Source organism: Podarcis liolepis (assembly GCF_965112155.1).
Source record: "Podarcis liolepis genome assembly, chromosome: 2".
Taxonomy (NCBI): Eukaryota; Metazoa; Chordata; class Lepidosauria; order Squamata; family Lacertidae; genus Podarcis; species Podarcis liolepis.
The window spans coordinates 91,722,855-91,750,321 of record NC_139555.1 but is presented as its reverse complement, the minus strand read 5'-3'; the positions used below and the strand labels follow the sequence as shown (position 1 = coordinate 91,750,321).

At 41.2% G+C, this 27,467-nt stretch overlaps 1 protein-coding gene across 4 annotated transcripts in view; it reads left to right on the top strand.

Annotated features, from left to right (window-relative positions):
* The window catches only part of ITPR1 (inositol 1,4,5-trisphosphate receptor type 1), a 215,889-nt gene that overhangs the window by 58,223 nt on the left and 130,199 nt on the right, over window positions 1-27,467 (top strand). For 3 of the 4 annotated variants that reach the window (XM_083491015.1, XM_083491014.1, XM_083491013.1), the window contains 8 exons: window positions 11,614-11,729; window positions 16,936-17,022; window positions 18,397-18,555; window positions 22,512-22,610; window positions 23,823-23,906; window positions 23,999-24,145; window positions 25,323-25,418; window positions 26,517-26,561. In XM_083491015.1, coding sequence (XP_083347141.1) covers window positions 11,614-11,729; window positions 16,936-17,022; window positions 18,397-18,555; window positions 22,512-22,610; window positions 23,823-23,906; window positions 23,999-24,145; window positions 25,323-25,418; window positions 26,517-26,561 — 833 coding nt within the window. The remainder of the gene's footprint in view (window positions 1-11,613; window positions 11,730-16,935; window positions 17,023-18,396; window positions 18,556-22,511; window positions 22,611-23,822; window positions 23,907-23,998; window positions 24,146-25,322; window positions 25,419-26,516; window positions 26,562-27,467) is intronic. The other variant, XM_083491016.1, reaches the window with a different exon arrangement.

Here is a 27,467-nt window from a genome sequence, read left to right as displayed (position 1 = left end):
GCCTGCTTCTTTCTGGCGTTTAGCTTTCACTTGCCTTATTTGGTAACGCTCTGCTCCTTGTTGCTTCTGGAAGGAACTGTTCTGCTAGTTTAGGGACTATTTTCCACTTTCGTTTCCCTTCCTCCAAAGTTAAGGAGATTGTTTTCAGTAATAGGGAAATCGTCAGTGTTAATCAACTTGGATTATTGTGGATAGGAAATAGGCTTGGTGGGAGGTTGTTCTGTGTATATCTGTGTCATTGAACCTTTAAGCATTTGAGAGAATTATAAGTCCACTTAGTTCAATGTCTTCATGCAGGGCACCCATGTCTGCCAGTTCCTCTGAGAATGGCTTTCGGTGTTCTAAAAAGTGCCGGAATAGCTGAGTTGATGATATTGTGCCTCTTCTGTAATTTTGGAAAGGGAATGCTGTGGGCATGTTAAAGCATAAGGCATAGCTGGGCCAGGAGAACACTAAGGACATGTGTAGGCAAACAGTCCAGGTAAGAGCGAAAGACTTGGATCAGACCAAGGCAGAAGAAGAGAATTGGTGAGCAGGGGGGGTCTTGGGGACCTGAGAAGGCCAACACTAACCCTAACCCTAACCCTGAATTTATGGGCTGGCTACTAATTCCATGGTTCCCATCACTGTTGCTCCTTCCTCCCCCTGCCCTTCACAAGCATGCAAGTAGTGACGGGCCAAAGAGAGCAACACCCTCCACTTGCCTTGCCCCTCTCCTTTTGGGCAATGACATGGAGGCAGCCCACTTGGAGATGGGGCCCATTGCAGGCATCTTTCCCCAGGACCCTAGCGCCAATAAGGAGCAGGTGGTGGGTTGGAGACAATCATGGAACCCTGAGTCGGAGCTGCTTACCAACTTGCCCAAAGTCTCTTTCTGTTTACATTCATAGGGGAAGTTAGAGCTACAGAGATTTTGGAAGCTTCAGTGGTTACAGATGAGCTTTATATTCCAAGATAGGTTGAGGCTGGGAACAATTAGACCACTCCCATGTTGCAGTTAGGCCCGTCTGGCAGACTTCCCAGAGGCATCTTGATTGGCCATTCTGAGAACATATTAGTTGGAGAACACTATGCTGGATCAGGCTGAAGCCTATGTTCATTTTGCCACACATGGCTTTATTGCACTTAAAACTTTGGGGGTCGTACCTTTTAACAGGTACTTATCTTTCAATATTTGGAGCAATTCAGGTTTTGTTTGTTGACTTTTTATCTCAGATTACAAGAGGGTTGCCAAGTGAGAAACTTTCTCTGTTTCTTTTCGGAAGAAGTGGGAGACTGTTTCAAAGCCACGTCTCTAAAAATGTCTTGATGGAGAAATTCCATGCTATGTTACAATAATTTTTGATCCTCTGCCAAAAGATTGTAGTTGTTTAATGTAGACTGTCTTGGGCCTCCACTAAGGATTTGAAGGGCTCAGCAGGGCGGGAAGAAGGGAAGAGAAGGGTGAATTCCTCTGAGCTTGAGCAGTTGGGTCTTTCCCTAAAAGCATCTAAAATTAAACAGGAACTGTGCAAAAAGCAGCTTTGAGCCATGTTATTCTACAGGTTTTAGAGATATGCAAAAGGGCACTATTGAGCAAAATAGGGAAGTTGCATTAACAAAATAGGGAAGTAGTACTACCAAAAAATTAGTAAGTATGCTTTGAAAATGATAGTTTAAAGCTGACTAGTTAAGTAGTAGTTTCAGGGATGTATTTTTTTTATCCTATTTAAGTCTTAATATTAGGCAATGTACTTTATCAGCTTTATAAAATGACCAGTGGGCTTTGTTCATCTCTTGTAGATGTGGGGAAACAGCAGATTTTGACTGATCTTTCTTTCATATTCATTCCCCCCCCCCTCTCTCTCTCTCTCTCTCTCACACACACACACACACACACACACACACTCACTTGCATTTTTAGGCAAGAAATTCATGAAGGTGCTAATCATACAAACTAGCTCTTAAATGTTGGGGATTGTGCATGTCACCTCGCACAATCAAGACTGCCGATAGAAGTTTGACAAACACTGTCCTTTTAAAGTGTGGTTATCTCCTCTATAACTTGCTTCGCTTTCTGAGACTCCCCAAGCCCTTTCTAACTATCTGTCTGGTGAGTGTTAGAGAACATCACATGCAGCTAGGTACTATTTAAAGTAAAGGACTCCTGACAGTTAAGTCCAGTCGCAGACGACTCTGGGGTTGCGGCGCTCATCTCGCTTTACAGGCCGAGGGAGCCAACATTTGTCTGCAGACAGTTTTTCCGGGTCATGTGGCTAGCATGACTAAGCCACTTCTGGCGAAACCAGGGCAGCGCACGGAAACACCGTTTACCTTCCCACCTGAGTGGTACCTATTTATCTACTTGCACTTAGACGTGCTTTTGAACTGCTAGGTTGGCAGGAGCAGAGACCGAGTGATGGGAGCTCACCCGGTCATGGGGATTCAAACCGCCAACCTTCCGATCGGCAAGCCCAAGAGGCTCAGTGGTTTAGACCACAGCGCCACCCACACCCCAGGTACTATTTACCTTGCTGCTAAATATGAAAATGCAGAGCAAAGAAATACTGCATTATTATTATTATTTTTGAAATCCCAGTTTGCTTTACTCGTCTCCAACTTTTCTCCATTTCACTCAGTTATCTCTTGGGCCAACTACTAGATTGCATAAAATAAATAAGTATCTGATATTCTACAAGTAGAGTGCATCAGCTAGGCTCTGTTTTTTTTGGCAAACTGTTTCTAGGAGTTCCCAAAATGCCCCCCCCCGAACTTCTGAAAACATCCACTTATTCATTTACATTGACCTCACTTGCCTCCTTTCTCTCAAACATCCTCAAGGGCCCCCCTAACATTGTCATGTAGCCAAATCTGATTGTGTGTGCAGTGCAGTGCATTGGGTTTGCTGTATGACCCTTCTTTGGGTGAGATGCAGAAAGAGGCCATCAGAGAGAATAATGATGCCAAACAGGATTGGATGGGGGGGTAGGGTAGATATTCGCATAAACTGGATTTTTCTTTGGCGGGGGACGGGACAATAGTTGCCCCACATAGTTTGCTAGCTTCTTTTTGAGAACAAAATGGAGAATATTTGGGGCAGCTCTAATTCTGGTAACAGGAATTCAAAGCTACTGTCCTTTCTCTAGCTGGGAAGGAAGAGTTTGGGTATTCCCACTGTTCTGTCACCAACTGATATATGCTAGTCAAGAGATTGCTGAATATTGTGTATTTGTTTCAAATGTGGTTTCCTGTTCCTGCTCAGAAGTTTCTACACAGCCTAAATCTTCCCTCCTCCAAAAAGGGGGAAAGTCACAATTGAAATTTGCATACCCTTTGCCACTGACAACGTTATGCATATTTTGTACTTGGTTAACTGTACCTGAATATAAAATACCTTGCAAGAATTACGGTTCTTGTTGAGCCTTTTGTGGCTGTCTGCATTTTTAATGCAAAGTTTCACACTACTACTGAAAGCAAATAAGGAGCGGACAACACTGTGGCTACCTTCTCCATTTATCAGTTATTTTCCCTGACTCTTCCCGATCTAGGAATGAAAACGTAGGACAAAACTAGACGTGGCATTTGTCAGATAGTTTTGTCATTGAATAGCCTTTTTAAAAAAGCAAATAAGCTAGTATTTGAGGGGTTAGGGTCACTAGTTTGGGTTCGTGAGGGAAAGAGACTAAACTGTTGTTCCTGCCTTGGCCTGGCTTGTCCTCCCACTGTTTTCTAAAAAATCAACTACTTACAGGCAAACCAAATGACAATTTTCCTGCTTTCTTCAGATTTGCATTATCTGAAGCTTTTTTTAAAGAGCTACCCATTTTTTAAAGCATGCGTGCAATCAATTGGAAATTGTGGCAGTCGGACCAGGGAAGTCTGTGAATACGAATCCCTCAGTAGAAATATAGAGTGCAGTTTGTTGCCAGACCAGATATGCTTGAGATTCTGTTGCCAGAAAATATTGTTTCTTCCATAGGGATTTTCATGGTATCTCTGACTAATATTGATATACACAGAGACAGACAGAGATTTTGTTTCTGTCATAAGGATGGGGCAGGATGTTAGCATATATCCACACTGCAATCTCCTGCCTGCCATTCACAGTTCTCCTTTTAATGATTCTATTTCCAATAATTTTGAAGAATATAAAACTTAAATATCATGAAATAATAGCTAGTGTGACTGGTGACCTCAGACTTGCATTTTTTAAAAATTATTATTTGAAAGGAGCTGTGAACTTAGAATCAACCTGAATTCCTATTGTTCTAAATTACTATCGTGGAATGAGAACAGGTGGATTGGTATTTTCATAAGCGCTTAATATATGACCTGCATACTTAAATATATATTGTGAAAAGCATGTGTGACCGATATGAAAACGGAATTTTGCTTCTAAATTTCTTTCTCCACATGCCTTAAAAAAAAAAGTCACTTTGCAGGTACCGTATTTTTCCGTGTATAAGAGGTGGGTTTTTTTGCTTATTTTTTTTAGTCCAAAATAGGTGGCCGTCTTATACACGGGGTCATCTTATACATAGAAAAATACGGTCCAGCACTTCACCTGCCCGTTCTACTTCTGATTGGTGTCCGCCACCTTCATGCCCTGCTTGGCTCTGAATCCTTCTCCCGCTCCCTGTCGCTAGCTATCGCTCACCCATCTGCCCTGCCTTGCCTCCCTCCCTCAGTGGCAGCACATTTGGGTGAATTTCCTTAAAAAAAGGTCAACAAGTTTGGGAGATCTAAGGTGTTTAAAATATTGATCTCTTAATTTAGAGTTCAAAAAAAATAAAAAATAGGGCATGTCTTATACATTGAAAAAATACAGTAGTCTAATCCAGTTGAAGACAGTAACCACAATTCATTGCAGAGATATGCACATGCAATCCTGTTAGAATTAATGGAGCATCTTACATTGAAATAATAGATTATAAATATTTTTTTTAATTAGCCAGCACCCATAAGTTGACTAACGTTATAAGTGTGAGTGAGGGTAAAGAACCAGATAATTTATTCATTAAAAAATTGAGGGTTTTATTTTATCATGCATTGGTGCAATAAAGCACAAGTAAATGTTAATCCTTATTTTATATTGTAAACAAATTTAGCATTTCAAACATTAATTTAACGTGTTTCAGCCCATTTGATCATTTGTTTATGTATTTATTTCCTCCTTTTTGCTCACATACATTTTTTATATTTATAGCGTTAACTTTATATTATTGTGGGAAATAAGTAAACAGAATTTAGAGCTGTGTTGGCCTCTGAGAGATGCTTGCCCAGCCCTCTCTTAAGTGTGTTTGAAAGGAAATTCTAGAGTTTCTGGAAGTGGCTTGTTCCATCTGTTCAAGGGTCATCGTACTTAATAAACTGTTTCTAATATTGTACCTTTTGTACAATATTAGACTTCCCTGACAGTGTTGCTTACTGCCAATACTGCTACTACAGTACTACAATTTACCTGGATAGGGCTGCAGGTGGGCATGGCAGTGGCAAAAGTTGGGGCTGAGTGGACACACTGCTGGGAGTCCAAGATTGTCTCACCACTCACACTAGATTCAATCTCCTTGAGGCTGCCTCTGTTCCTCTGAAAGGCTCCCTTCTGCTTTCCCCTGAAGTCTTCCTTCTGGTCAGGTAACTTGAAGATCCCAGGAAAATATTGCAGTTGCCTCCTCTGAAGTCTTCCTGTGGCCAGCTGTTGGCGACCGCAGCTCTGGTCAGAGGCTATCCGAGAAAACTGTCTCTGGAGACTTCCTGTCCTTTCTGCTTCTCAGCTTCTGCCTCGACGCTTATTGACTAGCCCCCTTCCCTCTCAAACAGTACTCTGCTTGCCCTTATGGTATTTCCAGTCAGATCCCTCTGGCCAGTCATTAGGTTCTCCTTGGAATTGTGAATCTGTGGCAACTAAGAACTGATGATTTATTTTATTTTTTAAAATAGAATCTCCACTATCATAATCTGACCCTTTCCCAACTCTCCTTTATTGTATAAAAGCCAAGTTCTGGTGTTAATTGCCATCACAGAAAACCTTCCAAGTATGTAAAGACCTTTTAAAAACCCCCACAAACCAACAGCCTAGCTGTTTCTTGGAAAACTGCCAACTGAACCCCTATGTATTGCATCTCTTCCTGACTTTAGTCAGAAATCAACTGACAGTTTATCTCTTCATACAGTTCACTCTTTACCAGTGTTAAAATGTAACAACAGGGTTTTGTTATAAATATCCTCTCACATTGCAACTGTTTCTTCACATCCTTCTGGTAATTTAAATGCATGGTTTTGTTTTCTGTATGTTATATTTATTCTTTGTATGGCATCCACTGATAAGCTATGAGCTATCAACATGTCTCTTTCAATTCTGTAACTTTTTAAATGGTGAGCCTGAGGTGAACGAAGCACAAATTAAGCTGCTACACACACACACACACACACACACACACACACACTAAAAACAATAACTGAAAAGTACATCCAGGTGGTGCTGTCGTTTTACTGTCAAATATCAGTTAAATCAGTTAAATATAGTCTGGTGCTTAAAACATGGGAAACCAGGTGTCAGGTTAGCAAACTGGGGGGAAACAATTCAAAGTTGCAACACTATCACAGAACTCACCCCTTTTTCCCCTGGGAGCATTCAGACAGAGAGATTGTTGTGTTAGTTTTCCTGCTTATAATGCTAGCACTTTTGTCCTTGCTTCTAATGTCCGTTACACACTGCATTACCTGTTTCATTATGGAATTGTGGCTTTTTAAAACTGTGCCCAGTAGAGTCTCCCTCCCTTGGAATGTGTGAGCAATAGCAATGGGTGTTGTCTTCCTCCCTTGCTGCTTCTCAGAGTGGTGGGGAAGAAAGCATGATATTCTCTCTACTGTGCAACCTGGAGAGAGGATGAGTAGGCAGGTGGAGGCAATAGCTGTCTTGGTCACACTTTCATGTTCTGGGCCCAACCCATTGCATTACCCAGAAGTTCTACTCCAGAAATGAAGAATATGTTGCAAGACTACAGCTCCCATAATTTCTGACCTTTGGCATTCTGGCTGAAATGGATGGGAATTCGAGTCAGTCAACTTCTGGAGGACCACAGATTCCTTAGCTTGGTCTAAAATCTGTGCAAACTTAAATACGCTCCAGTTGGTTGGGAAATATTTTTGTCCCCTGATTCTCCCAAGTTGCTGCATTATTACATTCCTGGAAGTACCATTTGCTGATTGCTAATGGCAAATGAATACATTTCTTTCTTGGGTAGAAATGAAGATTCTTTGTGGCTGGCACGTTGATTACAATTTTCAATACAAAAATACCAGCCTGAAGTGTACCTTCTGTGTTAGTCACAGCTGTCAATCTTGGCAAATCATTTGGATGTAAATTTGAAACATTAGTGTCTGGGGAAAAACTCAACTTGAAAGCTTAACCCCTCTTCCATTTCCTTCTTTTTAAAGTCAAATATTCTTGCTTTGGGACGTGGGTGGCGCTGTGGGTAAAACCTCAGTGCCTAGGACTTGCTGATCGTAAGGTCGGCGGTTCGAATCTCCGCGGCGGGGTGAGCTCCTGTCATTCGGTCCCAGCTCCTGCCCACCTAGCAGTTCGAAAGCACCCCTAAGTGCAAATAGATAAATAGGTGCCGCTTTATAGCAGGAAGGTAAACGGTGTTTCCGTGTGCGGCACTGGTGCTGACTCGCCAGTTGCAGCTTCGTCACACTGGCCATGTGACCCGGAAGTGTCTTCGGACAGCGCCGGCTCCCGGCCTCTTGAGCGAGATGAGCGCGCAACCCTAGAGTCGGTCACGACTGGCCCGTACTGGCAGGGGTACCTTTACCTTTACCTTTTTATTCTTGCTTTGTTTTTGTTTTGATTTATGGAATTGGGAAGGGGTTGTTGTTGTGATCATGGTCAATAAAATGGAAATTCTATTCTTCTTTTCTGCTCTTTCTTTTGATCTAGAAGAATCTCAAGGTGGTTTACCTAAAATGCAATGTACATCCTTCTATTCCTTGTTCCATACTTCACCCCACCCCCATATCCAGTTCGCATTAGGCTGTTGCCTGGATGCATGCTTCTTACTTCCTCCTCTGGCCCCTAGGACTGAAGTATTTTCATTGTCCAATGACAGGATTATGTTTGGAGATCTTCTGTATCTAAAACCCTGCAGATTATCTGCTAGGGTTCAAATCTAACTATTTAGCTGTGTCTCCCAAGATTTCCTGTTCTCATTTTGCCAGGACTCTTTCTGAAATGAGTTTAGGATTGTAATTGTGCGGGTAGGATAGTAAATAACTTTCAGTGATAAGATCCAGGTGACTTGTTGTTCCAGGTCCAAATGATTTGAGCCTTGAGCCATCAATGTATTTTTTCTACTGAAGAGTATTGGGACTGACTACCTGCAGAATAGGATAATAGGTTAGATTGGCTCATTTCTTGTCTTTTCAATAACTTGATGTGGGATACTAAGATCCCTTGAAGTAAGTTTTCCCCCTTAATTTAGTAAGAGGCTTCAGATGATCCTATATCTGCTTATTAAGCTGAAACAATGCACAGGCCTTTTACTCATGCACAGAGCCCCGCCATGCAAGCTGTGATTAAATTTCTTAATTAACCATCATTTCCTGTTTTGTCCGAACTGGGGGACTATGGTTAACTGCTCTAGGAGAAACCAGGATATTAAGCCATATTTTGAAGTTGATTATGCAACTGCATATAACATTGCATTGTCTATTGCATTACATAATGAACAGCCTAAAGTTTTATTTCTACATAATTGCAAAGAGGCACTTGGAACAGCTGTTCTATTTTTCACTTTTCTGGCAGCTAGAAGTTCTAATGGTTACTTGGAGCACTCAATTCTGAAAGAGCTTGATTTAATTTTTGCATTATCTGTTGCTTAGCAACTGATGAGGGGAAAATTTGCTCTGATCTAGGGAGAATCTCTTTTCCTTTGCTCTCCCCCTTTCCCAAGCAGTTGTATCTAATTGTGGCTTCCCAAGTTGTTGGTGGAAATAGCATCTTGAACTTGCTAAAACACGTTCTATTTAAAAACCCTCACTGCTGAAACTTACAATACATTAATATATTTGCTTCATGCCACAAATACAAGCAGCAGTCAGTGATTGACAACCTAAACTCCATAAGCAGCCCTTAGAAGGTCACTTACTTATCTCTGTTCTTCTTGCCATGTTGCCACTGCCTGCATAAATGGTTAAATGTCACGTGCTTGCTCACTGGTGCTTATGGCAAAACAGAAGGAAGTCATAGGTATTAAATGTCCAGAACCTGTCTACAGTTGCCTTTCTCTCTCAGCATGAAAAGCCTGATGGCATAGTCATGGGTCCTTTAAATTATAGCTGCTCAGAAGATTGGTACTGCTGTGAGGGATGGCAAAGTAATCTTTACTTTGGATGTAGAGATGAAACTTTGCACATTAGTGGCACTCACACATTCTATGGTGGATTGTTAAGAAGAGAGTATTGCAACTTGTATAAACCTCTGCGAGCAAACGACTATTATGACCTTTTTAGTATTTGTCTGTTGGCATAAGTAGATTTGGCCCATAATTCCTGTTTAGGTCCATTTATCCTATTTAAATACATTGCTTCAAAATGCAATTATTTTGGTGTTTGAAAAAGCGTTTCTTGCTTGACTAGATTTTGTTAGTTTTAGCCACAAGCTGTTTTAGCTGTAAACTGCAACGAGAAAATGTCAGACCAAAGGAACCACTTAAACAATAAGTAAATCTAAGTGATCATGGAACCAAAGCATAAACAACAACGTTAAAATGTACACAGCAATTTGCTCGTAAAGAAGGAAGCTATTTTTGGTGTGGTTTTTTTTTAAAAAATAAAATAAAAGCTTCCATCTCAGCTTCATTCAAGCCACAAGAGGTTTGCCATTGTTTCACAGCTGCCAAGGCAAAAGTTTCCATAGTTTCGACTCCTGCCATTGTTTTCACTGACCAGGATAGATTATTCTTTCTGCTGGTCTGAATAATTTTCTTAATTTTTCAGTAGCTTATTCATTGCATTTTATGAGATATAACCCAATCTCTCCACAGGAACTATGGAAATAAAAAACATATCAGGTGAGGGATATCAGATACCTGATAACATATCAGAGCCACAGTCTGTCCCCATTTTAGTTGCCTTCCATGATTTAGAATGTAACTTTTTGCAGTGGACAACTTTTTGTAACCACGAGGATTCCTTACACATTTTGCAATCTGGATTTTACAAGACGTATTCACGGAGGCCTTATAACTATTGGAAAGCCACAGACCCAGGAAGCTGGATCTAGCATGCTTATAACCCTGCTGCATCCACATCACGTGGTAACTTCCCCATTGCCATACCTCCTGAAGAAGTCTACAGTGGAATTGTAGGGAACATTGTACCTCTACAAGTATGATGCCATAACTTAAACAACACATAGAATCATAGGCATGTATATCCTTTATTTGCCTGAAATTGTGGAGGAAACTCACTGAAAATGCAGAAGGCTTGGAACACTCCTTGGCATGAAATCTGATAGGGCTATTAATAGGTGGAATTAATTATTGCATATCAGGGTGTTTTTAATCCTGCCAATAAACAAAATCTCTGCCCAAAAATAATGTATTTGCGTTTGGATTCCAGTTTGTGTTCAGTGGCTACATTTCCTGAAAACAGTACGTAGAAGACACATATAGCTGAACCATATGAGCAACTTTGTGAAATCAAACATTTGAGTCAGAAAAAGATTGCATCTGCTTGCTTAGATTAAGTCTTGAAAGTCATAATTCTACTGTGTATGAACTTTCATTTCTGCTAGGTAATATCACAGTTTCAGCCCTCAACAAGAATTGAGGGGATTTCCCTTAGGTTAGGTGCTCATAAAATAGACCTGCCAGATCTTATTCTGAAAACAAAATTGCATTAGTTGTACTGTCAAAAGGGTGGGTAAAATATAATAGTTGTGCCTAGTGGTAGCCAGTTTGTCAAGTTCTGCTAGTGCAATAGGGCTTGGCCCCCTTCTCCTCCCTTCTTGCCCACCTAATAGGCTCTGGGGAGAACCCACAGATTGGCATGTGGGGCAAGAAAGAGGGAGATCATTCCATTAGACAAGCAGAAATGGTTGGACTGATGCAGCAATCTCCTTAGTGCTACTTTAAAGTCCCCTATTTCAGTTCCATCTAAGAGTAGGGCATAAAAGTTTGATTCCAGAATTATAAATGTCACAGCCTTCCTCTGAGTTTTCAAAAAATATATGAATCATCAATTTATCCTTTCCAAAAATAAATAAAAAAAAAAAAATCAAGCCATATCTAGATGGCCAAATCTAGATCTGTGTACTAGAGCTAAAGAGAATTAAACTTGGAAAGCACAAATTCTTTTATCACGTGCTTGATTATATAGAAATCAACATACTATTTGTGTTTTGCAGATTTGAAGTCAAATACCACCATTCTGGTGTTTATCATAAATCATGGTATAATGAATTATTCTGTTTTATACAATGGCTTTGTTTCCCCCCCCCAAAAAAAAATTCTCCCAAATGTCTCCCAAATATTTAAAATTAGTGTACGGTATTAAAACTAATAATAGTTGATAAAACCAATATCATGTAACTGTGGCTAAACTATGTCTCTTTCTTATGTCTCTTTGTAGATTGCCTCTTTAAGTTATGTCCCATGAATCGCTATTCTGCACAGAAGCAGTTTTGGAAAGCTGCTAAGCCAGGCGCTAACAGCACAACTGATGCTGTATTGCTCAACAAGCTACATGTGAGTATGGTACTGATCTTGATCTTCATCTTATGCTACTTTTTGATTTCAACATCTTACATTACAGTACTTTTAGATAATCATTTACACACACACACACACACACACACACACACACGTAAGACTGTTGCCATGCTGCAGTTCATATGGCTTTCAACAGGCAGCCATGCCAACTCCTGCATGGTGAACGACACGCAGGTGAGCAGGCAATTAGTGCTAGTGGCAGGTTGCCTAGGCGAGCTGTTTAACTGAGTGGAGTATCACTTTACAGAGCGGTTTACTAAGCTACTCTGGGAAGCACCTTCGCTCTCCTTTAAAAGGGCGTGGGGGTTGTTGTGATCTGTGAGGGCAGGTGCTTGGAGCAAACTGCGAAGGGATGGGGAGGTGTGAAGGGTGGGGGGTGTCTTTGTTTAGGTGTGGACAAAGGTGGCTAGCAAAGACGTAGGCAGGTGGGTCTTCTCAATACATGCTTTAATGTGAACAAACCAAACCCAGGTCAAATGGGGGGGGGGGGAATCAGAGTTGATGATACTTTTTCTTAACATCTACAATCAGCTATATGTATAAGAGAGTGCAAGACACTAAGAGCATAGAAATGAGGGACATGGGCATTGAATAGATTCTGCATGCGTAGGACAAGAGAGCTCCACAGGGAAACAATGCCTACCCCCTTTCAGGTAGGGGCTTTCCCCAGACCTGAATCATTAAAAATGTGGTAGCAACTTGGCAAGGAAAGGCTGGGAAACCTCTTATTACACACTAGTTTCTCATAACAAGCCTGTTGCTGAAAGTACTCATAGTTTAGACAGGTACGTTGGTGAGGTTGACTGTGCCCGAGTCTGCTTCTTTAAAAAATTAGACTTTCCAGTTCTCATCTATGCAGTAAGCAAATCTCTTATTATGAAAGTGTGGTGTGAGTAACAACATATAATTTTTGAAAATAAACTATTCTACATGGGTAGTGAAGAAAACTGGAATAAGCTTTATGTCTATCTTACTTTGAAAATAAAGACTTAATAATTGAAGTCAGATGCTTTTAAGTTCTTTTATTCCTGCAGTTTGTAGCTGGCTTTACACAAAGTACATAAAATACTTTTTTTTTTTAAAAAAATACTTTTTATTGACATTTTTCAATAAGCAAAACAAAAACAAAAAACAAAATAAAACAATCTTTACAATCAATCTTAATATCGCCTTATTTACATTGCGCTGAGTCATGCCTCAACTTCCTTAAATAAAATACTTTTTTAAAAAAATATTTCCTACATAAAATACTTTTTAATGAAGTACATAAATACAAGGCAAAGGCTTACACTCAAGTTGAAATAGGAGCATATTTTAAACAAGTGATTATTTTATTATATTCCCATTATAAATATATACTGGGCCTTTTTTAAAAAAAGAAAACCTATTTGAAATGTGAGTTTAAAGCCCTAAAACTTTAAACCTTTAAAGCCCTAAATGGCCTTGGCCCAGTATACCTGAAGGAGCATCTCCACCCGCATCGTTCAACCCGGACACTGAGGTCCAACTCCAAGGGCCTTTTGGCGGTTCCCTCACTGCAAGAAGCGAAGTTACAGGGAACTAGGCAGAGGGCCTTTTCGGTAGTGGCACCCACCCAGTGGAACGCCCTCCTATCAGGTGTCAAAGAAATCTAGCCAGATGGGTGGGGTATAAATATATTATTCTTATTCTTATTCTTTCCTCTTTGCCCTAATTCTGTCCTTTCTGAGAGGGATGGATATCCTTTCAGGGATCAGTTTTGTGACATCGTGATCAAGACTCACTAAATGTTCAGTTTTGAATATAATACGTTCCATTCCGAATAAATGTATATAGCTCTTGCGTTGGCACCATGTGTTTGGCATGCTTTGGCCTGAAATTACCCCTGCACATGTCGATCTAGCTAGAACAAATCAAATGCTCATTGGACTATGCTAAGTTCTTCTGGGAAAGGAATGAGACATAGTTAACCCAAAGAACCAGCAGAGTGTATAATTGCCAAGTGTATTAACTCTTAATTTATTCTTGGGAAATAATTAATAATGGGTTGACCTTGCATGTGAGGTCAGTTCCACATATTAAAAACTACCTTCACTGGATGCTTGTAAACCTTCACTGTAGTCACAGCAGGTATGAGTCTGTCTTTTAAAAGCAAATTCGCAACGGCCCACAGTGTCTCATGACCAACTTCTTCTGAAACAGAGGGGTTTCGAAAACAATAGATATACTTGGATTGTTCAAAGCAAGCAGATTATTATTATTTTAAGATCTCTGCCTCAGCAAGTCATGGATCTCAGTGCTATACTTAACTATGGCAGACAAGTGATGGATTTCTATCATATACAAGAGTTTTTAAAGGAACGGCTCATCCAGAAAAAGATCTGAGCGTACCATCACACCAACCAGGAGATTTTTTTAACAATGATAATTTGTTTTATCAAACCTAAACTACACACATGAGTATATAAAAAGAAAAGCATTTAGGAGGGATAGCGGAGTTTGTTTTTCAGGGGTAAATCTAAAGGAAAACATATTTACTGGTTCACAGCTGAAGCATGTGCCTGTAGACCGCAGACCTAGACACCACAATTTCCTGTAGCAGTAAAAGTTTAATTACGGCAGTTTTATTACAGCATGAACCTTCATCACAATACATAATGCCATAATAAAATGAGTTAGCCTTCAAGATGCCAATGGGCTCTTCTATTGTTTGTTCTGCAAACAAACTAATATGGTTAGAAGATGCCTAAGTGGTACCATGGTGTGTATTATTGCATGAATCTCTTGCCAGCATAGAAGCACACAAGCATCTTAGTGTGTGAGGACTGTTCATTGAGAATTCCTGGCGCAGTCTTTGCGGAACGTGAAAGCAGTTTCCTGTCTTACTGTTTTTGTGTCATGTGGGTTTGGAGTAATCTTTAAGGAAACGTTAAACTCCAATATTTAATTACTTGCATTTTTGGCTTGTGTGTCTACCAATGGAATTCAGCATCTTCTGTTGCAGATCAACCAATGCGAAGGGTCAGGTTATTTTAAGCTAATGCCATTTAAGGGATTTAGGAATCTGGGACGCTGAAGTTTTTGACCGGCATCAAAAATCAATGCTCCTTTTGGAAAGCTGACACCTAGTGGGCTTTTTATATAGTGCTTGGTTTGATTTGTTCTTCAGCATCAAAAGTTGGTCGTTCCAAGCGTGTGCCCCTTGTGTGTAAGCCATTACAGTACTGTCATTTTGTGATGTTTATACTTGTTAACCCACATCTAGTTATTCACCACCTCTGCCAGCAGCTCAAGACCTCAACTGAGAAGTTTACTCTGGCTGATGGTTTTGAAAGTGCTGTGAAGTTTCCAAGCAGAACCGATGATGAAACATTTTGTGACTCCAGGACACTGATGGAGTTCACACATTACAACACTAAGCCAAACCATGGCTTAGCACAAATTAGCAGCTGTGTGTGCTCCTGGACCAAATATTGTGGCCGAAGTGCTCTTCCTCTGGTCCTGCTGCTCCCATGCTACCCAGGACTAACCAAAGTGTCTTCCTGACCCAGTGGCATAGCGTGGGGGGGTGCAGGGAGGGCCGGCCGCACCGGGCGCAACATCTGGGGGTTAGGGTTAGGGTGCGCAAATCCACGGGTTAGGGGGCGCAAATCCATGGGTTAGGGGGCGCAAATTACTTGCCTTGCCCCGGGTGCTGACAACCCACGCTACGCCACTGTCCTGACCCAAGTCTGACTGAAATGGATCTAGATAAATATAATAGCTTTGCTACTAGTAGACAGTAACCTCATATTTTAGGTTTCTTGGTCTTGTAAATGCTTTTTAATTTCACACTTTTGGGATTCTGAGTATCAGGAGTTGTGGGACCCTATACCTCCATTTAACACCTTTCAAAAAATGTTCACTTCTTGAAAGAATGAAGTGTAAGAAACACTTGAAGTATTCTCTTTCATTTTGATTTTTGTTGTTGTTTAAAGTATGGATTAGAGGAATACAATCGTTTGGGTTTATATCCCCCTTCTTGTCTAACCTTGTATGGTTGTTCCAAAATATCCTTCTTGGTGTTCTGTAAAGCCACTTCCAGCATGTTTTAATGGAAAGCTGACTACCCTGTTTAACAAGCATGTCAAAAAGGAATGTTTGTCTTAGGAGACATTCTGTGAAATACGAAAGATGACTTTTCTTCCACAGTGCAGGACTTCTTGTTCCTTTTGTAATGCACTGTAGGCCACCATTGTGCATGATGGAACTGAACTAGCCACAAACCATCTAGACGTACATTTTAGATCCAAGCTTTCTGAAAGACTGTATTCCCTCATACGAACGTGCCTGGGTTTATATACTTGAGGGAGGCCTTTCTCTTAGTCCCGAGAAGGCCTTCTTCATGGCTGCTCCAAAACTTTGGAACTCCCTCCCTAGAGAAGTTAGACTGATTCCATCCTTGTACTGACTGCTTTTAATGAAAGGGCTGGTGTTGTGCTGTTTTTACTGTAATTATCGGTATGTTTTTTAATGAATCATGTATGTGTGTGTTCCAATCGTCCCCCCGTTTTTAGTTGTTCTTATTTGAGCTGTAAGCTACCTTGAGTCACTGTCAGGGAGAAAGACAGGATATAAATAAAACAACAACAGCAGCACATATCACTTTAATTCATAATGTTGCCTTTTATATATTTGTGTAGCTCTGTTTTGGGGAAACTTGAGTCCTGATTTGGTTTTGGGGTAGTTGTGGGGTTTTTTTTGAAAATGCTTTAAAGTACAGTGGTACCTCAGGTTACATACACTTCAGGTTACACACGCTTCAGGTTACAGACTCTGCTAACCCAGAAATATTACCTCGGGTTAAGAACTTTGCTTCAGGATGAGAACAGAAAGCGTGCTCCAGCAGCAGCGGGAGGCCCCATTAGCTAAAGTGGTGCTTCAGGTTAAGAACAGTTTCAGGTTAAGAACGGACCTCCGGAACGAATTAGGTACTTAACCCGAGTTACCACTGTATAAGTAAAGCTAGATGGTTTTAAAACTAGCATTCAGCAAAGGGCCGGCCTTTTAGACTTCCACAGTATTTTTCCTCCCTAGAACTCTGTTCTTTCCAAACTTCACCACTGCCTTGCTCTCCAAGCAGTCTTCATAAAAATACTTTTGTTTGTTTGGTTGTCACCCAGTTTCCCACCCTTGCTTATCAGCATTCTTTTTTCCTTTGTAGCATGCTGCAGATTTGGAGAAGAAGCAGAACGAGACCGAGAATAGGAAGTTGCTTGGCACGGTTATCCAATATGGCAATGTTATTCAGGTATGCTTCAGCTGTGTTTTAAGAAGTCTCTGTGAACCTGGCACCCATAATTCTATGCAGCTGTATATGCCAGACAGACTGGCTTGAATTGACATGAAGTTGCAACTTCATTGTTTTGCAAGTAGAGATGCACAAGCATCATAGCCTTTCTTCGACTCACAAGAGGTTGTGCTTTAGTGAGCACTTGTTGCCCTGTGTTGTCACAGCACTTTGGGCCTTGTACTTTTTATCCATATATATGTAGGCATTCTTCTAAGGGGTTAATGTGGTGCAGCAGCTAGAGTGATGGGTTTGAATATGAGAGACGCAGGTTAAAATCCCAATAAGTACCGTATTTTTCCATGTAGATTTTTCCATTAGACGATGTTTTTTATTATAAAAAAATGCTAAAAGCTTAACAACTCTGGGCAATCTCCCCCCATTTCCTTAATTTGGGGTCCCAAAAAATAGGGGTCGGCTTATACACGGGGGCATGTTATACACGGAAAAATATGGTACTTGATGAGTGTTCGATTGGTTGCTAGCTTTTGTAGCCAAGGCATCTTTGTAGCCTTTAGCATCTTCCTAAAGCTGATACAGGGACACGGGTGGCGCTGTGGGTAAAACCTCAGTGCCTAGGGCTTGCCGATCGCATGGTCGGCGGTTCGAATCCCCGCGGCAGGGTGAGCTCCCGTCTTTCGGTCCCAGCTCCTGCCCACCTAGCAGTTTGAAAGCACAGTTAAGTGTAAGTAGATAAATAGCGGGAAGGTAAACGGCGTTTCCGTGTGCTGCGCTGGTGCTGGCTCACCAGAGCAGCTTCGTCACTCTGGCCACGTGACCCGGAAGTGTCTGTGGACAGCGCTGGCTCCCGGCCTCTAGAGTGAGATGAGCGCACAACCCTAGAGTCTGTCAAGACTGGCCCGTACGGGCAGGGGTACCTTTACCTTTACCTTTAAAGCTGATAGAAGGGTATATGCAGTAATAACTTTAAGGTATTTATAAATATACTGAGTGAACATTTAATGCTCTTTATAGCATCCTATATAGCTCTTAATTATATTGGTATTCTACAGATTTTTACTCCATAGTCAGCAGTATTCCTTCAACTATGGAGAATTTTGGGTAGGAGGTTTCAACTTTTAGCTTGACCACTCTGTGTAAGAAATGTCTTGGGATAATTTTAGGGGGCCTCAAAAATGGAATTGTCTTCTGCTTTCAACCTCAGTATGAAGTACAGTATGTGAAAGCATTAAGGAACGAAAGGAATTTTCTCATCGTTCCTATGAAAACTTTGACTATTGTAGTCAGTGAGATAAAAGTTTCTTTTGTTTTTGTTTTAATTGCGTTTGTGGTGCCCTTCCCCCTCTTTCCCCCTTTTTTCTTTTTAACTTCTAGCTTTTGCACTTGAAAAGCAACAAATACTTGACGGTAAATAAGAGACTTCCAGCTCTGCTAGAGAAGAATGCTATGAGGGTGACTCTGGATGAGGCTGGCAATGAAGGGTCCTGGTTTTACATACAGCCCTTCTACAAACTGCGTTCCATAGGAGATAGCGTAAGTTTACAGGATTGTCAGAGAAAACGGTGTGCGGTGCAATATATTGCAAAGCTGTTTCGTCAGTAGCTTACTTTCTTGTGATTAATTAAATGCACAAGAAGTTTATACAGTATACATGTCTCTCTTTCCTGGACTGAAGAGAGTGGGAGGTGAATTGCTATGGCAACAAATGTTTTGGAAACAAGGGACATTTTTTAAAGACTGGAACAGTAGCCATCTAAATCTCCACTTACTTCAAATGGTTATGAAAACACTTAAGTTATTTTGTTGATGTATTAATTTGTTCTTAAGCTAAAATACAGCAATGCACCAAGCATTTAGTTTCCCGATCATAAAACGATTGGGAACTTTTTTAAAAATTTACTTTAATTGCAGCAAAAACTGGGGGCGGGGGCAGCATCCATGAAAGTTGTGTGCCAAAATGAGCATTAGTTGACATCCTCTGTTGTCTACCCATCTGCACAACAGAAATCTACTTGTGCAACTGGATTTCTTGTTCCCCTCTTCGCCCTCCAGCCCCCTGGGCATCCTCCAAAATCTGCTACAAATAGTTTCCTAATCCTCTGGAGCATAATATGGAGGCACTCGTGTGGCTGCATGGGGACAAGAGAGGAAGGAGAAAGCCTGTTGGATCTCACCCATTCACTTTGAGGTGCCATGGTAGTCTCCATTAAGACTATTAAGAGCCATTAAGAGCCAGTGTGGTGTAGTGGTTAAGAGCGGTGGACTCGTAATCTGGGGAACTGGGTTCGCGTCTCCGCTCCTTCACATGCAGCTGCTGGGTGACCTTGGGCTAGTCACACTTCTCTGAAGTCTCTCAGTCCCACTCACCTCACAGAGTGTTTGTTGTGGGGGAGGAAGGGAAAGGAGAATGTTAGCCGCTTTGAGACTCCTTCGGGTAGTGATAAAGCGGGATATCAAATCCAAACTCTTATTCTCTTCTTCTTCTTCCCTTGCTTTTTCTGTAACAGTTTAGCATGTCTGCCCCTCAGTTACATGGGGCTAGTATTGTTCATTTCTTTAAAAGTTGTATATATCCCCTTCAGTAGAGCTGAATATGTAATAGTTTGTGCATTTTAAGAATGAAAATGTTAAAATGCATTTCAAAGCCTGGGGGAATAAAAATCCCTTTGCCTCTAACAATATGTGTCAGACACGTTTCTCTAGGGCAGGAAATCGACCTACAGTGCCTTCCCTGAGAATGTGCACCCTCTGATCACTGCACACCTTATGTCAGGCAGGTTGGCAGTGGTAGGCATTCCTTTAAGAACCTGCGTCCTAAGTGATATATTGTCCTAGGTGATATATTGAATTGTGTTTGGAAATGGACCTGAAGGTTCTTTTAATACTATTGAGATACAATCTCTAATCCAGGACTGATTTATGAGAATGTATTTTGCTTTGATTAAACTTTCCAAATAGTCTTCAAAGACAGTATAACATAGTATATTAGGCAAAACCGGATGTTACTAGAACATACTGGCTAGGCTGCCTTTGTCCAATAGAGGCTACAACTGGCACGCCAGCCTAATCTGAAGAAAGGCAGAGAAAAACCTAGGCCACTTTGGATACAGCTGAATCTAGGAGTACCCCCCAAAATACTAGCTCTTTGGGGGAGAATTCTCTCTCTCTCTCTCTCTGCAGCTAACTTTCCCGCAAAAACTCAGGGCTGAGTTTCCGTTTAATGGCCTTCATCCAGTCCATTGCTGATTCCAGGCTTTTGTTGGGAATCTTTAACGTGGCGCATTATAATTCTTTCCATGACCTTGATTTTCCACATAGGTGATTCTGTGGCAGAAGATGTAGGACTGAGACGTTTTTAATTTTTTTTTGTTTTGCTTTATGGAAATAACATGAAGGACATGGCAACTCCAGTATACTCTTTCTTGATAGTGATGGTAGATAATTGGGTGCTGTAGCTGTGAGATTCTGAAGCTGATGAAGTTTTGATGCACCTCATATGCCCCTGTTATAATAGTGCAAACAGGAAACACAGCCAATTACTTTATCAGGTTGGCCAAAGCACTTTAAATAGCCAGTTTTCAGGAGAGGCTCCAGATTATATTGCCGTACACATTTTTGTGAGAGTGATTTAAACGTAGCTTTATTGAGGATATGAACCCTCTTCAGGCATTATTTAAATGTGTTTGTTACCGTGTGAGGAAGAGCAGCAGGGACAAATGCATAGCCTTTACGCTTGGTTGCCGTTTCTGTCACCTTCCAAATTATGGAAGGCAACAATATGGCAGGGAGAGCCTCCTGTTTTCATGGAGACTCCCTGTACCTGTTAGACCTCTGATTGTTCAGAGTTCTGAAGTGCCCTGGAACCTACAAAAGGTTTCCTGCTTCAGGCAGCTGCCTTCCATGAATGACTTGATAAGCAGCAAACTGTAATGATGGGGGTGGTGGAGCTGGTACTTTCCATCCTTGCTGTCTCCCCCCCTCCCATGTGTGCGAACACTTTAAAGTAATGTCTCAGTACTGCTGTGGAAATACTGCTCGAGAGTCGAGAGCTTCATTTAAAATGCATTAAGCATTATTATTTTTAAAGAGAGGTTTCCGTGACTCATGATAACATGCACTAGCGAAGGCGGATGGCATCGCTGAAGTAAACTATTGTTCGCTATTTTGCATTTTTGGTTACACTTTTTGATGTTGTTGAGTCATGTCTGTGAGAGAGATGATAAGATATTTTAATCTCTGAACTATCGTGGATGGAAAAAGACTCACTTTGTCAACTTTCAGATTAACCTCGAAGTATGAATGCTGGTGGAAGGAGCACTAGAGAAACGGTGCCTCTCTCTTGAGTTCCATACCTTCATGGTCAAACAGTCCATCCGAAACTTTGTTTTTCAAAGTTTCCATGAGGCAGAACTGAGCAGCAGCTGGTTGTTGTATTTGCAGAGATCGTGGCTCAACCATTCTGTGTTTCTTTCCCCCCAAGAGGCAAAAGTGCAACCTGAAACCTTCATTTGCACCTGAAAGTGCCTCATTTGAATGTCTGCTAACTCCTCCCATACTCCATCTTAAAACTTAACAAGATGTGGCTATGGAGGACTTGACAAACACCAACTGTTGTTCTCTCTTTCTCTCCCCCCTACCTGTTTTGTGTGTGTGTGTTTTAAATAAAACCATCTAGCCTGAAGAAGAGTTCTGGGAAACTCAAAAGCTCACACACTTTTTCATGACATTTGGTTGGCCTAATAATGGTATTACTCTGAAATGAACTTTTTATTATTCATATTATTTTTTGAATTTTTGTCCTGCCCTTCCTCTTGAACGGGACAAAGGGTGGCAAACAGTATAAACAATACAACAACATAAATGGAGGACCACAACCAAGAAGGCCCTGTCATGTGTCAGTGTGGTGTAGTGGTTAAGAGCGGTAGTCTCCTAATCTGGGAAACCGGGTTCTCATCTCCGCTCCTCCACATGCAGCTGCTGGGTGACCTTGGGCCAGTCACACTTCTTTGAAGTCTCTCAGCCCCACTTACCTCACAGAATGTTTGTTGTGGGGGAGGAAGGGAAGGGAGAATGTTAGCCGCTTTGAGACTCCTTAAAGGGAGTGAAAGGCGGGATATCAAATCCAAACTCTTCTTCTTCTTCTTCTTCAGTGTCATCCATTCAGCAGCACCACTAACAGTGGGCTTCCTTCAGAAGGTGACATTTTAGGATGCTACTTGGGTTATCAAGCCATTTATGGGTTTGTATTCTAGCACGAACACTCTTTAATTGGGCCCTGAAGCTTATTGGTAGGTGGTGCAGCACTTTCAGGACCAATGACACACAGCTCCATTGAACTGTGCCATGCATCAGCCTGACAGCCTAATTCTGGATCTGGCTAATTCAAGCTAATTCAAGGGCAGCCCACAAAGAGAACATTGCAGTAGCACAAACAGGAGGTCACTAGAATTATAGGGGCAACACTGTACCTTTACTCTTTTGTTTTTCAGGTCGTCATAGGGGACAAGGTGGTATTGAATCCGGTTAACGCTGGCCAGCCTCTGCACGCCAGTAGTCACCAACTAGTAGACAATCCTGGCTGTAATGAGGTAAGTTAAAACAAAATACCGAAGCCAATAAAAATTTGTTGGACTATAAACTGGTTTGCAGATTAACTGGAGTAGTTGTTTTAAGCTGCAAATAGAGTATAAATGAGATGTTTCAACACTTACATTAATAGTAATACTACATTAATAGTAATATTGCTATGACACATCTTTCATCTGTAGCTCAGTTAGCTTTACTAAAGATGTTATTGAAGGACAGAGCCTTGAACTGACCACTAACAGCAAAATTCCCAACTTGCTTATGCAGAAGTAAGTTTGCTAAATTCAAGCAACCTACCCATGTCTTCTCAGAAGTAAGTTATAGTGATTTCAATGGAACTTACTCCTAGGGAAATTGGGTTAAGCTTACCTGGAGGCAAGCCCTATTGAATTCAACTTGGATCTACTTCTGATTAGATATGAGTAGGATTGCACTGTAAGTCTTCTCGAATTCTGAAAACTTCTGCATAAGCGTGCTGTAAATTTTGCTGAGCTAACTAGGCAGCTACATTCAAGTTGTTCAGAATCATAGCTTCAGTAAGGTTGTTGAACTAAGCTTTGTTGTCTGTTTCTATACCTGTCTCCTAAACTGTAAAGATTCCCTGTATTTTTGGTGAATGCTCCCACACTTAACTATGCTGCATGATTGAAATTAGCTTTGGGAGTGTTTGCGCTTTCACCAGAAATTCCATTCATCAGACGTCTCTCATTAGATAAAATGTAAAGAAATATATAATAATAAGAGTACATTCATTTGTAAAAAATGGAATATACAACAGGATAGACAGGAAATCCAAAGTGTTGGTACATATATGATTTTGGAATAGTTTTTTGTCCTTGTTTCTTTTCTTTAGGTATATAAACTTTGTATACATGCTGAAAATTATAATAAGCCTTGTGATGTAATATGATAATGTTTACTGATGTAACATAAGAATGTTAATAAATAAATAAAACTCCAAAAAAGGACAGCTCCCACCATGGTTAGCAAGTCCTCAATGAGAGAAATTCCTAGTTAGCTTCAATCATGGTTTCCATTACCATTCCAGATGTTTCATGCACACTGCCACTTCCCTTGCAAAATTTATATCACCGATGAAGCGTGTGTGTGTGTTGTTGTTTTTTAAAAAGGCAACAGCTGAACAAAAGTATTTCATAACAATTCATGTGTCTGCATGTTTCTGTTTTAATTGCTTATGCTTGCTTTTGTTACAGGTGAACTCGGTGAACTGCAACACAAGTTGGAAAATAGTCCTCTTTATGAAATGGAGCGATAACAAAGACGATATCCTGAAAGGGGTACGATGAACAATGCACCTCATTGCTAGGTTTTAAATTTCAAAAGTATTTGTTGAACTTCCTACCCATTTGCCTTCTCATTGCCTTTGCAGGGAGATGTGGTGCGGTTGTTTCATGCAGAGCAGGAAAAATTTCTGACTTGTGACGAGCACAGAAAGAAGCAGCACGTCTTCCTGAGAACCACTGGGAGACAGTCAGCTACTTCTGCAACTAGCTCAAAAGCTCTGTGGGAAGTTGAGGTAAAGATGGGAATAGAGATTTCTGAATAGGTTTGTTATGAGTATTGCCTTTATTTAAAACCTAGATGGAAAGCTCCACATACACCAAAGCTTGTTGTGCTTCCCATCCTATATTTTTTCCCCTACCTGGAAACACTGTTTAGATTTCAAAAACAGCAACATGTTCTCAAGGACAGGTTATTAACTGGATTGGATACCTGGCCGCCTGGTGTTCTGCCTGGAAAGCTGGTTGAACACTTTAGGAGAGCTTTACCCCTCACCCTTGTCTCACCTGATTTCTGTTACACAGTGCAGGCTGGCTTGATGTTCAAACAGTAGGCTGGTGTTTAAACTTCCTTTCCACCTGCCAGAGTGGCATTTCAGAGCAGCACCTGCAGACCAGGTTAGAGGGTGCTAAAAACAAGCCCTCTAAACTATTGAGGCTAGGAGGATGTTGTGTCACAGTTGTCTTAATAGTCTTCCTCTTGACCAATTATGTCAAAGAGAACAACAACTACCAGACTTTAGAAGACACCTGAAGGCAGCCCTGTTTAGGGAAGCTTTTAATGTCGGATGCATTTCTGTGTTTTGATATTTTGTTGGGGGCCGCCCAGAGTGGCTGGGGAGGCCCAGCCAGATGGGCGGGGTATAAATAATAATTTTTTTATTGTTGTTGTTGTTGTTGTTGTTATTCACAGCATCATTTTGCCTGCACAACATTTATTGTGGCACCAATAAATGCACAGTATACATCTCCACAAACAAATACATCCCCAAATATGGATGTTACATTATCTCTCAGCGAGGAGTCCAGGCACCAAAGACAACCCTTTCCTCCAGAACTCAGTCCATTTCACCTGTGGTCATAGAACCACTCCTTTCTGCTCTCACTCAAGGCAGCTATCCTCCGACACCAAGCCATTCTTTTTACACTCACTGGTGCCGATGTTCTTTCAGCGTAGCATTGCTACTCATCATAGGAAGATGCACTATCACAAACTATCAAGATGCACTATCACAAATATATTTTGTCATAGCTGTTTAGACAACTTCTTTCTTGTTGATCGTCCCACTTCTCTTCCGCCGATCTGTTAGCTTTGGCCCATTCTCTTGATTACCCTCTGGAATCTCTTGATTGCCCTCTGGTTTCTGGAAGCGCATCTCTTCTTGCTTGTAAAAAACGATGTGTCTGTTACAGGTAGTACAACATGACCCTTGTCGAGGTGGTGCTGGATATTGGAATAGCCTTTTTCGTTTCAAACATCTTGCCACTGGACACTACTTAGCTGCAGAGGTCAGTATCCCAAGAACCTTTTCCTTACATGCTGCCTTCCTCCTTTGTTTTATAGGTACTGTTACTCAGGATAAGTACTGAGACTTGGAAAGAATATCTTAATCTGAAGGGGTCGCAAGTTAGGCAGCACCGACATTTCTTTGAATTAAGCTTGAAACAAACACTAAACTCTCTCCATAAGTGACTTTCCTACTATAGAGTTCTGTGGATGTACTTTAATAAATAAGTGCCCTGAAAACTGTGATATCTTGAACTGGTTGATACAGTCACCTCAAAAAAGATGTTGTAGAGTTAGAAAAGGGCCACCAAAATAACCAAGGGGGTGGAGCTATTCCGCTGTGAGGAAAAGTTGCTGCCTTTGGGACTTTTCAGTTTAGAGAAAAGACGAGTGAGAGGTACCGTAATGCAAGTTTATAAAATGATGCATTGCATGGAGAAAGTGGATACAGAAAAGTTTTTCTCCCTCTCACATAACACTAAAACTCATGGGCATCTGATGAAGGCTGAATGTTGGAAGACTCAGGACAGATAAAAGGAAGTTCTTCACATAGTTAGTCAACGGAACACTATCCAACGGAAGGCAGCCATGGGCCACCAACTTGGATGTCTTTAAAAGAGCATTAGACAAATTGATGGAGCCACAAGGCTAGCAACAGTCACAATGGCTGTGTTCTACCTCCATTGTCAGAGGCAATATGCCTTTGAATACCACTTGCTGGGAATCACAAGTAGACAGAGAGCTGTTGTATTATTGTCCCGCTTGCAGGTTTCTCACGTGCATCAGGTTTGCCACTGTTAGAGCAGGATGGTGGACTTAGACGGGTCATTGGTCTGATCCAGCAAGCTCTTCCTATGTCCTGCACAAATTTGCTCATATTAAAGAGCTGAGCCAGCACACTACACTGATGGGTTTTTCTTTTTTCTTTTGCTTTAGCTTTACAGTTGCTTAGCTTGCTTTTGTGAGTGGCTGGCCTTAGCACGGCTATGATAGCATTTTATGAATTTATTTATGCTCATTGCGTACTGTGTTATAGATTTTGGGGCGGGGGGGGGGGAGCTAGTTGTTGTTTTGACCTGCTTGTGATTCTCTTCCATCAGGTAAATCCTGACTATGTGGAAGATTACCAGGAATGTCAGTCCTCAGTAAGTATAGGCAAGAGTATCCTCTTGCCTCTAATCAAGGGGTGCTGACCAGTGCTCAGATTATTGGGGGATTGGAAGTTAAGGGGGCCCTTAACAAAATCCACAAACTCAACCCCTGCCTACCCCCCCAAAATGTTAGCTAAATTATGCCCCTGATATGCTTCTAGAGTTTCTAAAGTAAGTCTCTAAAGGGGCAGCACAAAAAATAAGGGGGCTAAGCCCCGCCTGCCCCCTGTAATTTGAGCACTGGTGTTGACACAGGCCCTGGTATGATTGGCAAGCATGTAGACAAATCAAAACTTACTGTGCAATCCTAACCATGTCTACTCAGAAGTAAGTCCAGTTGAATTCAGCAGGGTTAGTATTGCAGCTTTTTGTTAACCTCTTAATTGATAACGTATTTAACATGGCCTTTTCCTCTGCCGTCTCCAGTGATACTGGGCTGTGGTAATCTTTAGTTACCTAGGTAAGATATCTAGCTAAACAAATCTGCTATCCTTCTGCCTGCTGTAATCTCACCTTTATTTATCCAAGCATGTTATAAAGCCCTTCTTACAACTTGGTTAGAACAGTGTTTCTCTACCTTAGAAACAGGGAAACTATATCTCTCCATTGAAATTGTAGTCACTCTCCACTCTTGCTTGTAATAAACGATGTGTCTGTTGATAAGTTTCCAGAACAGTGAGCAAGCATTTTCTGTGCTGCATGACCAGAAAAAACAAGGAGCTGAATGTTCCCCACTCCTGAATTACCGTATTTTTCGCTCTATAAGACGCACCAGACCACAAGACGCACCTAGTTTTTGGAGGAGGAAAACAAGAAAAAAATATTCTGAATCTCAGAAGCCAGAACAGCAAGAGGGATCGCTGCGCAGTGAAAGCAGCAATCCCTCTTGCTGTTCTGGCT